General features: G+C 39.9%; 1 protein-coding gene across 5 annotated transcripts in view; it reads right to left on the reverse strand.

Moving 5' to 3' along the window:
- MICU1 (mitochondrial calcium uptake 1) overlaps window positions 1-13,551 on the reverse strand; it is a 267,394-nt gene that overhangs the window by 41,757 nt on the left and 212,086 nt on the right. For all 5 annotated transcript variants that reach the window (XM_003271232.2, XM_003271233.2, XM_030797820.1 and 2 more), the window contains one exon: window positions 5,154-5,262. In XM_003271232.2, the coding sequence (XP_003271280.1) occupies window positions 5,154-5,262 (109 nt within the window). The remainder of the gene's footprint in view (window positions 1-5,153; window positions 5,263-13,551) is intronic.

The raw sequence follows: 13,551 nt of genomic DNA on the forward strand, positions 1-13,551 counted from the left end.
ACTGTGGGAGGCTGAGACAGGCAGATTGCTTGAGCCCAGGAATTCAAGACCAACCTAGGCAACATGGTGAAACTATCTATAAAAAATAAAAAAAAATTGCCAGGCGTGGTGGCATGAGCCTGTGGTCCCAGCTAACCCAGAGGCTGATGCGAGAGGATTGCTTGAGCCTGGGACATGGAGGCTGCAGTGAGCCAAGATGGCACCATTTTGAACTGAGGTGCCTGTCTCATAAATAAACAAATAAAGATAAGTTCTTCAGATTGATGGTAAGTGATACTACATAAAAACTTGAGCTGGGGCTGGGCACGGTGGCTCACGCCTGTAATCCCAGCACTTTGGGAGGCCGAGGTGGGTGGATCATGAGGTCAGGAGTTCAAGACCACCCAGGCCAAGATGGTGACCCGGGTAGGAGAGACAGGCCACCCTGTCCCTACTAAAAATAAAGAAATTAGCCGGGTGTGGTGGTGGGTGCCTGTAATCCCAGCTTTTGGGAGGCTGAGGCAGAGAACTGCTTGAATCCGGGAGGCAGAGGTTGCAGTGAGCCGAGATCACGCCACTGCACTCCAGCCTTGGCGACAGAGCGAAACTCTGTCTCAAAAAAAAAAAAAAAAAAAAATTAATTTGAATTTTTAAATTTTTTGTAGAGACAAGGTCTTGCTATGTTGCCCAGGCTGGCTTTGAACTCCTGGCCTCAAGTGATCCTCCTGCTTTGACCTACCAAAGTGTTAGGATTATAGGTGTAAGCCACCACATGCAGCTAAAACCAAAATATTTGGAAGTTAAACAACATACTTTTAAATAGTCCACGAATTTACCTAATAAATAGAAAATATTTTGAACAGGATGATATAAAAAATACTACATACCAAAATTGTGTGTGTGTGTGTTTTTTTTTTTTTTGAGACGGAGTCTCACTCTGTTGCCCAGGCTGGAGTGCAGTGGCGCGATCTTGGCTCACTGCAACCTCCACCTCATGAGTTCACGCCATTCTCCTGCCTCAGCCTCCCAAGTAGCTGGGACTACAGGCGCCCGTCACCACACCTGGCTAGTTTTTTGTATTTTTAGTAGAGACGGGGTTTCACTGTGTTAGCCAGGATGGTCTCGATCTCCTGACCTCGTGATCTGCCCACCTCAGCCTCCCAAAGTGCTGGGATTACAGGCGTGAACCACCACGCCCGGCAGTGTATGTGTTTTTTATTTTTTGGTTATGTGTTTTTTGTTTGTTTGTTTTTTTGGAGACAGAGTCTTCCTCTGTCTCTCAAGCTGGAGTAGAGTGGTGAGATCTCAGCTCACTGTAACCTCTGCTTCCTGGGTTCTAGCAATTCTCCTGCCTCAGCCTCCCCAGTAGCTGGGATTACAGGTGCGTGCCACCTTGCCTGGCTAGTTTTTGTATTTTTAGTACAGATGGAGTTTCACCCTGTTGGCCAGGCTGGTCTCGAACTCCTGTCCTCAAGTGATCCACCCACCTTCCAAAGTGCTGGAATTACAGGCGTGAGCCACCACGCCCAGACTAAAGCAGTGTTTATAGGGAAATTTATAGCTTCACAAGCTTACCTTAGAAAAGGTAAGTAAGGTTCCATCTTAAGAAGCTTAGAAAAACAAAATAATATATACTGAAAATAAGTGAAGGAATAAGTAACAAACGTATGAGCAGAAATCAACTCAATAGGCAACAAACCATAGAGAAAAGTAACAAAGTCAAAAATTGGTTCTTTGAAAAGATTAACAAAATTGCTAAACCCCTAGGTAGACTGAGTAAGAAATATTTTTTTAAAAAAGAATGAGAAGTCATAATTTGCCAACAGTAGGAGTAAAAGGGATTTCAGATTCTACAGACATCAAAGGGATAATAATGGAATATTATGAACAACTTCATGTCAATAAATTCAATAACGTAGATGACATGGGCAAATTATTCAAAAATATAACCTAAAATTCATATAAAATACAAACCTTACATATTTACTTAAAAAATTAAATTATCAAAACATTTTCAGAAAGAAATTGGCAGGTCCAGATAGTTTCACTGATGAATTCTATCAAATACAGCTCAGAAAGAAACAACACTCATCTTACAGAAACTTCTTCTGAAAATAGAGAAGGAAAAACTCCCTCATTTTATTTATTTACTTATTTAATTATTATTTTTGAGATGGAGTCTTGCTCTGCTACCCAGTATGGAGTACAGTGGCACGATCTCAGCTCACTGCAACATCCATCTCCCGGGTTCAAGTGATTCTCCTGCCTCAGCCTCCCAAGTAGCTGGGACTACAGGCATGTGCCACCACGCCTGGCTACTTTTTGTTATTTTTAGTTACAGATGGGGTTTCACCATGTTGGCGAGGCTGGTCTTGAACTCCTGACCTCAGGTGATCTGCCCGTCTCAGCTTCCTAAAGTGTTGGGATTACAGGCATGAGCCACCATGCCTGGCCTATTTAATTTAATTAATTAATTTATTTAGAGACAGAGTTTTGCTCTTGTCGCCCAGACTGGAGTGCAATGGCATGATCTCGGCTCACTGCAACCTCCACCTCCCAGGTTCAAGTGATTCTCCTGCCTCAGCCTCCTGAGTAGCTGGGATTACAGATACCTACCACCATGCCCAGCTAATTTTTTGTATTTCTAGTAGAGACAGGGTTTCACCATGTTGGCCAGCCTGGTCTCGAACTCCTGACCGCAGGTGATTCACCTGCCTCGGCCTCCCAAAGTGCTGGGATAACAGGAGTGAGCCACCGTGCCTGGTCCCTAACTCATTTTATGAGGATAGAATACTCTGATATAAAACCTGAAAAGACATTACAAAAAAAAAAATAAAATTACAGACCAATATCTCTTAATATTTAACAAAATGTTAGGAAATCAAGTCTAGTAATACATTAAAAAAGCTAATACATCATTACAAATTAGGTTTATTTCAGGATAAGAAACTGTCAATGTCATCTACCATATTAAAACAATAAAGCAGAAAAGCCATATGACCATTTCAATATATATAGAAAAAATATTTGACATAATACAGGAGCCATTGATGACAAAAACCCTTTTCAAATAAGAGAAAATAATTTTCTTAATCTGACAACGAGCAACTATGAAAAATCTAATCTAATATCCAATTTAATGGTACAATATTGAATACTTTTCTCTAAAGTTCAGAAAGAAGCCAAGGATGTCCACTCTCACCACTTCTATTCAATATTGTATTGGTGGGGTAAGCAAGTGCAATAAAGCAGGAAAAAAAAAGCCATAAATTTTTTTTTTAAAAAGGAGGTGAAACTATCTCTGTTTTAAGATGATAGGATTATTTACATAGAAAAACCTGAGGAATCTACAAAACAACTAGAAGAATAAGTGAATTTAGCAAAATCACAGAACATAAAATTAATATATAAAAATCAGTTATATTTTAATATTAGCAGCAAACAATTAGAAAATAAAATAAAACCAATTCCATTTATAATGGGATCGAAAACCATAAAATGCTTAAGCATAAATTTTAAAAATATATGTGCAAGACCTGTATTAATAAAACTATAAGACCACTGCTGAGAGAAAATGAGACCTTAAAAAATGGGGAGATATATTATGCTCGTGAATTATAAGATGCTATATTACACTAAGGTGTTGATTCTTCCCAAACTGATCTACATACTCAATGTTACTGTAATCACAATTCCACTTCTTTTGGCGTAGAAAGTGACAAGCTGATTCTAAAATTTATATGGAAATACAAACGACCTAGAATATCCAAAGTAATCTTGAAAAAGAAGACCAAGTTGGCAGCATTTACAATAGCTGACATTTCAGGACTTTCACATATGTTCATATACCCCTTATTAAAAAAAAAAAAAGAGAGATGGGGTCTCACTTTGTTGCCCAGGCTGGTCCCAAACTCCTGGGCTCAAGCAATCCTGCACAATCTTGGCTCACTGCAACCTCTGCCTCCCAGATTCAAGCAATTCTCCTGCCTCAGCTTTCCAAGTAGCTGGGACTACAGGCATACACCACCACGCTTGGCTAATTTTTGTATTTTTAGTAGAGATGGAGTTTCGCCATGTTGACCAGGCTGGTCTCGAACTCCTGACCTCAGGTGATCTACCTGCCTCAGCCTCCCAAAGTGTTGGGATTACAGGCATGAACCACCATGCCTGACTATATTCATACAATGGGTTACTACTCATCATAAAAAAGGATTAAACTACTGACACACAACAGAGATGGATCTCAAAAACATTGAGTGAAACCTTAGAAGGAGTGTACATTTATATAATTCCAATGTATGAAGTTCTAGAAAAAGCAAAATTAATCTATGGTGGAAAAATATACAGTACAAAGGTTGCCTCTTGGTGAGTGGGGGCAAAAACTGTGAAGGGGCCTGAAAGAACTTTAAATGAATCTTGAACTTTAGTTAATATTCATACTGAAGTAATTGGGAGTGAAGTATACTTACATCTGCAACTTACTTTGAATATGTCAAATAAGATCGATGATTACTTAGAGAGATGAAAATATGCATAGTCATACGATCAAGCAAATATAGCAAAATGTCAGTTGAGCTGAATATGTGGATGTTATTTAGATAATTATTTCAACTGTTCTGAATGTTTAAAAATTTTCATAATGAAATGTTGAGGGAAAAATTGTGCTTTCAATTCCTCCATGCTCTCACGTTGCCTGTACAAACTGTAACTGAATTTCTATGAAGTAGGCCAAAGGAGCGGGGTGCTATTCTCAGAGTCATATTGTCTTAAAAAAAGTCTTAATATAAGAAATAAACTAAAGTATTCCTTCTCATCAAAGACGTAACTTAAGTTGTATAGTGACTTCAGCTTCACATTGTATATGTAATGACTCTGGCTCAGATAGGGGAAGTTCTGCAGCTTCATGCCCTGTGCCTCAGCTTAGATGCTTATTTTCAAGGTTAGTCATTTAAAGATGGGCACCTGCCCAGACTACGGCCTTAGCACAAGAAAATATATTCACTGAACTTGGCATCTCAGGGTGAAATGCAAGGCTCATACAATGTCAACAAATCAAAACACATTTCAAGGATGCCAAGAAAAACTTACCTTTTACTGTTCAGGAGGGGCAGTCACTAAGAGATTACAGACCCAATGTTCATACCTTCAAAAAAACACTTTTTGAGTTTCATTACCTTTATCAAGAGATGCTCCAGCCATATGGTAAAAACTCAATGCAGTGTCCACATCATTAATGTTCTTTAGGAAAGTAAAGAAGTTCTCCACCTCCTGAAATGTCAGACCCTGAAAGAGGAGAGAGAGCAAGGTAAGGCAGGACCTGTAACAAAAAGCAGCACGATATGCATAGGCAGTGATTCACGTCTGCAAATCAGAAATTCATGCTCATGTCTAGAACAGAAACTGAATACATTAGTCAAGGAATGTCAAATTCATAAATAGCAGGGGAACAAAACTCTTGAATTCTACCCTGAGAAAGGCAAACTGGCTAGTTGCTTCCCTCTCACATGTAAAATCTGAGAAAGCTGCTTACAATGATGGCTGAATATCTTAATGAAAATATTTCTTTTTTTTTTTTTTGAGACGGAGTTTTGCTCTGTCACCCAGGCTGGAGTGTAATGGCATGATCTCGGCTCACTGCAACCTCCGCCTCCTACGTTCAAGCAATTCTCCTGCCTCAGCCTCCTGAGTAGCTAGGATTACAGGTGTGCACCACCACGCCTGGTTAATTTTTGTATTTTTAGTAGAAACAGGGTTTCATCATGTTGGCCAGACTGGCCTCGAACTCCTGACCTCAAGTGATTCACCTGCCTCAGCCTCCCAACGTGCTGGGATTACAGGTCTGAGCCACTACACCTGGCCTAATGAAAATATTTCTAACTGTGCTCTCCAATTAGACCCACCATCAATTATGACACTTCCTAATTGGGCTATAGCTACTTGACCTGTTATACATCTTAAGAAGTAAAATCAGAGTCAGGACTTCCAGTTTAATAGTCTGCTCACAGGCCAGCTGAGCTTTTTGAGGCTTAAGCGAATTAAAGAATCACCAAAGTCAGTGATATACAGGGGAAGGGTGTTGGTATTTAGCAAAACCCAAGTAATGGGGAAGCTGTTTGTTATCTCAATTTAAAAGCTACTCACAAAGTAATTTGCCACTTAACTTTAATCTAATGAAATTCTGTGAATGAAGATTTTTTTTTCAAAAGCTGTTTAAAGATTTGCTGATCTCTAATTCTACTTTCTATGATGCATCGAGAAAAAGTAATTATAGAAATAGGGGCCACTGGGAATTCCTTTATAGGGAGGAAGATTTGTCCTATTTGCCTTTTCCCCGCTTCCCACACATCATGCTGTGATGGAAATGAAAGCAGTTTCTAAGAAGGGAAAACACTGGGAAATGTCCTAGATATCCCAGACACTGATGTTAATGCCTTTTAATGAAGCATCAGGTCCTTAAAGGGCTGCAGATGTAGACTGGCTTCCACTTAGTGCTGCTCCTCCTGCAATTTTCATTTTCCCAAACTACAGAGCCCAGGAACTCACATCAGGAAATCAGTAATAAGGAAATCCTAATACAATCTACAGTTCTTTCCTGGTACTCTCCAAACTGGGTCAATTGTATGTTTCTCATCTTATCAAACTGAAAGCTAAAAGACTGTATGAGGCTGGGTGCAGTGACTCATGCCTGTAATCCCAGCACTTTGGGAGGCCAAGGCAGGAGGATCACTTGAGCTCAGTGACCAGCCTGGGCAACATGGCGAAACCTCATCTCTACAAAAAATATTTAAAAAGTTAGCCGAGTGTGGTAGCATGTGCCTGTAGTACCAGCTATTTGGGAGGTTGAGGTGGGAGGATCGCTTGAGCCTGGGAGGCAGAGGTTGCAGGGAGCTGAGATCATGCCACAGCACTCCAGCCTGGGTGATGGGGCTAGACGCTGTCTCAAAAACAAAACACAACAAAAAAGACTGTATGATCTTTTATAATTTTTTTCCTTAGAATCATAGAAATTAAAAAACTTTATTGTGGAATATGATGACTATATAGAAAGGCGCATAAAACATAAATGTACAACTTATCAAACTCTTGCAAAGTGAACACCCACAGAACCTTCATTTAGGTCAAGGAACAGACTATTATCAGCATCTCAGAAGCCTCCTCTCTCCCCACAACATGACCCTTCCTAATCATAAACTTCAGCCCCTGACCAACCCCTACTGACAATAACCACTATTCTGACTTTTAGGGAATTCATTTCCTTTTTTTAAAAAAATAGCATTTTTATATGTAAATAGCATACTTACAAAAACTGTTGCTTAATTTTATTTGTTGTGGAACAGTAGAAATGGAATCATTCAGTAGGCATTCTGTTATATATGGCTTCTCTCTTTAAGATTTGTTCATGTTTTTGTGTGTATCTGTAGTTCATTCATTTTTATTGCTGTAAAGTATTTCATTGTGTGACTATACCACAATTTGTTCATCCATTCTATTTGGGCTGTTTCCAATTTTTGGCAATTATGAACAGTGGTGCATCTGTACTTAGCATTTATTCAAACATTTATAGAGTACTGGCCAGGCACGGTGGCTCACGCCTGTAATCCCCGCACTTTGGGTGGCTGAGGCGGGCAGATCACCTGAGGTCGAGAGTTCGAGACCAGCCTGACTAACACGGAGAAACCCCGTCTCTACTAAAAATACAAAAATATTAGCCAGGCATCATGGCACATGCCTGCAATCCCAGCTACTTGGGAGGCTGAGGCAGGAGAATCGCTTGAGCCTGGGAGGCAGAGGTTGTGGTGAGCTGAGATCACGCCATTGCACTCCAGCCTGGGCAACAAGAGGGAAACTGTCTCAAAACAAAACAAAACAACCAAAAAACAAACATTTATAGAGTACCTACTATGTACCAAGTGTTGTAATTTTTGGTAGTGGACTGGAAGGCCTATATTATATGCTTTTTCCCTAATTTGAGGTCACTCTCTTGGCTTTGCCTTAGAGCACCCAGAGTTAGGTCTCATTATGGATGCCATAGTATGCTATTTAATGTAGGCACTAGCTAGAATCAAATTTAGAAGAGAATCCCATAGGATTAGAAGTACAGGTTGTACAATATCATTGCTTGTGGATGGACACACTAATAATCTTCCTTTCCCCACCATCAAAAGACACACAAAGGTGGAGGCAACCCAATAGTCTACTGATGGATGAATGGATAAACAAAATGCGGGATATACACACAATGGAATATTGTTTAGCCTTTAAAAGGAAGAAGATTCTGACAAAAGCTACAGGATGATGGGCCTTGAAGACATTATGCCAAGTGAAATAAACTAGCCACAAAAGGACAAAAGATAATACTATATGACTGCACTTAAATGAGGTACTGAGAGTAGTCAAAGATGGTGGTTGTCAGGAGCTGGGAGGAGAAGAATGAGGAACTATTATTTAATAGTAAGGAGTTCCGGTTTGGGAAGGTGAACGGGTTCTGGAAATAGATGTGTATTTTACCACACACAACACACACACACACACACACACACACACAACATGCTAAAGCTCTTTTACTTTTCTTTTTTTTTTTTTTGAGATGGAGTCTCACTCTATCGCCCAGGCTGGAGTGCAGTGGCGCGATCTCGGCTCACTGCAATCTCCGCCTCCTGGGTTCACGCCATTCTCCTGCCTCAGCCTCCCGAGTAGCTGGGACTACAGGCACCCGCCACCGCATCCAGCTAATTTTTTGTATTTTTTTTAGTAGAGACGGGGTTTCACCGTGTTAGCCAGGATGGTCTCGATCTCCTGACCTCGTGATCCACCCGCCTCGGCCTCCCAAAGTGCTGGGATTACAGTTACTTTTCTTATTAAGGTATAAAATCCTGTAGGAGTTAGAGAGTTAGGGGACTAAGTTATTGAAAGGGTATTTGAGGCTAAAAGGTTAACATAAAATTCCTAAAAACAGTTAGGGCATGGTAGAGGAAATGTGTCCCACTCTGATGATAAACAACCTCTAAAGTTTGTTAGTTTCTAACAAACACTCTGAAACATCAAATACTACAGTTCAAGACCAGAGTGCTTATGCTGAGAATTATCTGAGGACAGAGAGAGAGAGAACAATCTAAACTGAATGGCTATTCATTTGGTGATTTAGAAAAACAGTGGGCTGCAAATCACATTATATAACTATTAAATCTAAATATACATCACTATACTTTTATCATAAAGATATAATAAAAAATTTTATTGAGCACTTACTAATCACTTAGCATTATGCCAAGAACAGTGAGGGAAATTGCACTGGACACAGGCCTTGATTTTATGGAGCTTACTATTTAGATAGGCCTCCTTAAAGAGAAGATGATGTCAGTCACAAAATTCTTATTTTTTTGGTAACTACTATGGTAAAAATCCAGAGGGCTATTAGAAGAAAGCTAGAGTAAGATGATAACATGAGCTTTGTGGCTGGAAAGATGGAAAGAGAAAGGATATGCTTATTGCCAATTGAGTTGTTTGGACAAGAAGGCTACAGCTTATGAAACAATCTATTGGCAGGTGACTAGAACTGCAGACATAATAATCAAAAGGAACTGTCTCTTAGAGGAGTTACTGTGACTAATTGTTCAACAAACTGGTTATCTATCTACCTTTGGAAAGACAGATTTATATAAACCGGGCACTAGGTGACTATAAAAAGAAGATAAGATTAATAATAGTTTGTAGACAACAGCGATATTTCTTTAGGATGTTGAAAAATGAATTTAACATTAGGAAGTTGTTAAGCAAGTAAATAGAATTGTCTTTCAAAACTAAAAGCAGGGCCAGGTGTGGTGGCTCATGCCTGTAATCCCAGCACTTTGGGAGGTCGAGGCGGGTGGATCACCTGAGGTCAGGAGTTCGGGACCAGCCTGGCCAAACATGGTGAAACCCCATCTCTATTAAAAATAAAAAATTATCTGGGCATGGTGGCACACACCTGTAATTCCAGCTACTCGGGAGGCTGAGGCAGGGGAATTGCTTGAACCTGGGAGGTGAAGGTTGCAGTGAGCCAAGATCGCATCATTGCACTCCAGCCTGGGCGACAAGAGCAAAACTCTGTCTCCGGAAAAAAAAAAAAAAAAGCAGTGGATAAAACTTTTAGAAGAAAACACAGGAGAGGCTGAGCACAGTGCACAGTGGCTCACACCTGTAATCCCAGCACTTTGGGAGGCCAAGGCGGGCAGATCACTTGAGCCCAGAAGTTTGAGACCAGCCTGGCCAACACGGCGAAACCCTGTCTCTACTAAAAATACAAAAATTAGCCAGGCATGGTGGCATGTGCTTGTAATCCCAGCTACTCGGGAGGCTGAGGAATGAGAATTGCATGAACCCAGGAGGTGGAGGTTGTAGTGAGCCGAGATCGTGCCACTGCACTCCAGCCTGGGCAACAGTGAAACTCTGTCTCAAAAAAAGACCAAAAACAAAAATAAAAACAAAACAAAACAAAAAAAAACCACATAGGAGCAAATCTTCATGACCTTGACTAAGGCAAGAGTTCTTGGATGACACCCAAAGCACAATCCATAAAGGAAAAAAAAACTGATTGGTTAGACTTCATCAAAATTTAAAAAATTTGTGCTTCAAAATAATGAGAAAATAGAAAAATCACAAGCTAGGAGAAAATGCTTGAAAATCATATATTTGGTAAAGGACTTGAATCTAGGTCGGGCGCAGCGGCTCATGCCTGTAATGCCAGCACTTTGGGACACCAAGGTGGGCAGATCACCTGAGGTTGGGTGTTCGACACCAGCCTGACCAATATGGTGAAAACCCATCTCTACCAAAAGTACAAAAATTAGCCAGGCTGTCGTGGTGGGCACCTGTAATCCTAGTGACTCAGGAGGCTGAGGCAGGAGAACTGCTTGAACCTGGGAGGCAGAGGTTCAAGTGAGCTGAGATTGTGCCACTGCACTCCAGCCTGGGTGACAGAGGGAGACCCTGTCTCAAAAAATAAAAAAAAAAAGGACTTGTATCCAGAATTATATAAACAACTATTATAACTCAATATATGGGAAGACCAACAACCTGATTTAAAAAAAGATTTGAATAGACAGTTTACCAAACAAAACAAGTGAATGGCTAATAAGTACATGAAACAATGCTTAGTATCATTAGAAAATACAAATTAAAATCACAATGATATACCACTACACACCTATTGGAATGACTGTAATAAAGAAGACAGACAATAACAGGTGTTGATGAGGGTGTGGAGAAACTGGAACTCTCGTACATTCACATGGAGATGTGAAATGGTTCCGCCACTTTGGAAAACGGTGTAGCAGGTTCTCAAAAAATTAAATTTACCATACAACCCAGCTATTTCACTCCTAGGAATCTTCAACAAAAATGAAAACACAGGTCTGCAGGAGGACTTGTATCCAATGTTCACAGCAGCATTATTCCTAATAGCCCAAAACTGGAAACAATCTAAATGTGAATGGATAAATAAAATTTAGTATATCCAAGCAATAAAATATTATTTACTCTTCTGCAATAGAAAATAATGAACTATTAATGTAAGCATCTACATAAACTTTAAAAATATTGTGCTAAGTAAAAGAAGCCAGACACAAAAGACTACCTTATTATATTATTGTATTTATATGAAATGTCCAGTAAGTGCAAGTCTATACAGACTGAAAGCCGTTTTATAGTTGCCTGGGGGTAGGGTAGAAATGAGGATTGACTGAAAGCTAGCAGGAGGGATCTTTTTGGGGTGATGGAAATGTTCTAAAACTGAATGCATAACTGCAAATTTACTAAAATTCACTAAAATTACTAAAGATCATTGAATTGTACAGTTAAAATGGATAACTTATGATATATAAATTATACCTCAAAAAAGTTGTTAAAAAATACGAAGCAGTCAGAGTAGATGAGAAAAGGAAAATGTAGCTTCCTTTGGAGTCAGCTGTAAAGCGAGATATCTAATGCTGACAGGCCATGATGAGTGCAAACACACTGTAACGGATGATTCCCTCATCCTGCCTTTTAATCAGTCATAGCAAATCCATCTACCAGAAGCCAATCTAATTGCCCAAGTTCTGTCTATGGCCCACTGAAAAAAACAGTCTCCTTCCTTCTTTATATCCCATGCCTCTCACCATTCTTGTCATGTATCCTCTGCTCAATCTCCTGCTTAGTTTTTTTTTGTTTTTTGTTTTTTGTTTTTTTTGAGACAGAGTCTCACTCTGTTGCCTAGGCTAGAGTGCAATGGAGCAAATCTTGGCTCACTGCAACCTTCGCCTCCCAGGTTCAAGCAATTCTCCTGCCTTAGCCTCCCAAGTAGCTGGGATTACAGGCACCTGTCACCATGGGCAGCTGATTTTTTGTATTTTTTGTAGAGATGTGCTTTCGCCATGTTGGCCAGGCTGGTCTTGAACTCCTGACCTCAGGTGATCCACCTACCTTGGCCTCCCAAAGTGCTGGGATTACAGGCGTGAGTCACTGCACCCAGCCTCTCCTGCTTAGTTTTAAAACAATTTTAATTAATATTTTTATACCAGGTACAAAGCAATTCTTTCTGAACCCTGTCCTACATGTGGCCCATGTTACCTATTTCTTGGGTAACTTTCAGAGGTATTACTATGCCTGTCTTGCTCTAATAAAGCATATTCCTATTGCAAACCCCAGACTTCTCTTCAACTGTTGCCTGGCAGCAGGGGAAATACCATTTCTGTTACTTACATTTCTACAGGTATCTAATCTTTCTGAAACATCACCTTCTTCATATCTTCATCCCTTCCGCTCACAATATGTCCATGATTTCCTACTGTCAATTGGGTAAACCCCCAAACTTCTTAGCCTGGGATTTATGGTCTTCCACCATCTGCTTCCATAACTTAACCTTTCTAGCTATCTTCCTAAGAATCTTAGGCTGGCATCTGGCAACACTGGTTTTGTTTGCCTAAAAACTTGTGCTTATTTAAGCCATGGAGAATAAGGAGTGGCAACAAACAGGATGATTAGTAAGAAGGCTATGGACTCTGGAATAAGAATAAAGCTTAGAACCCTGGTGCCGCCTTCCTAAGACAGTGTTGATCTCAGGTTAATAACTAAGGCTCAGAAGACTATTTTTCATCTGAAAAATGATAATTCTACCTAGTATCTACCAAGCAGGTAGACAGAAAAGACATGTAAAATGTCTAGTACACAGAAAGTACTCAGTAAGTGGTAGGTATGAGTCCTTAGTAATTTGGCAGGCTCATTACTACAGAACTAGTGATAATGAATTTATTCTACTAAGCTCTGAAGTAGGCTGTCTTCTCTGGAATGTGTAGGATCTTGACGGATAGGGAGTAGGGGAAAAGTTGATGTAAATGAAATTCACTGTGGGGAAAAAACGGGAAAATAATAGAGGGAAAACTCATAAAACTAAATCTCCTACAGTAATTCATAGCTTAGTACTCCTTTGGGGGAAGTACAGGTTTCAAAGCTAATTAGTAAAAAAAAAAAGAAAAGTAGAGTTCTAGTCTTTTTAGTTTTATGGCCACATTTCACATGCTATACTACATAGTGACTGGAGGGCACCTAATATTT

The sequence above is a fragment of the Nomascus leucogenys genome, chromosome 18, assembly GCF_006542625.1.
Source record: "Nomascus leucogenys isolate Asia chromosome 18, Asia_NLE_v1, whole genome shotgun sequence".
In the NCBI taxonomy this organism is placed as follows: domain Eukaryota; kingdom Metazoa; phylum Chordata; class Mammalia; order Primates; family Hylobatidae; genus Nomascus; species Nomascus leucogenys.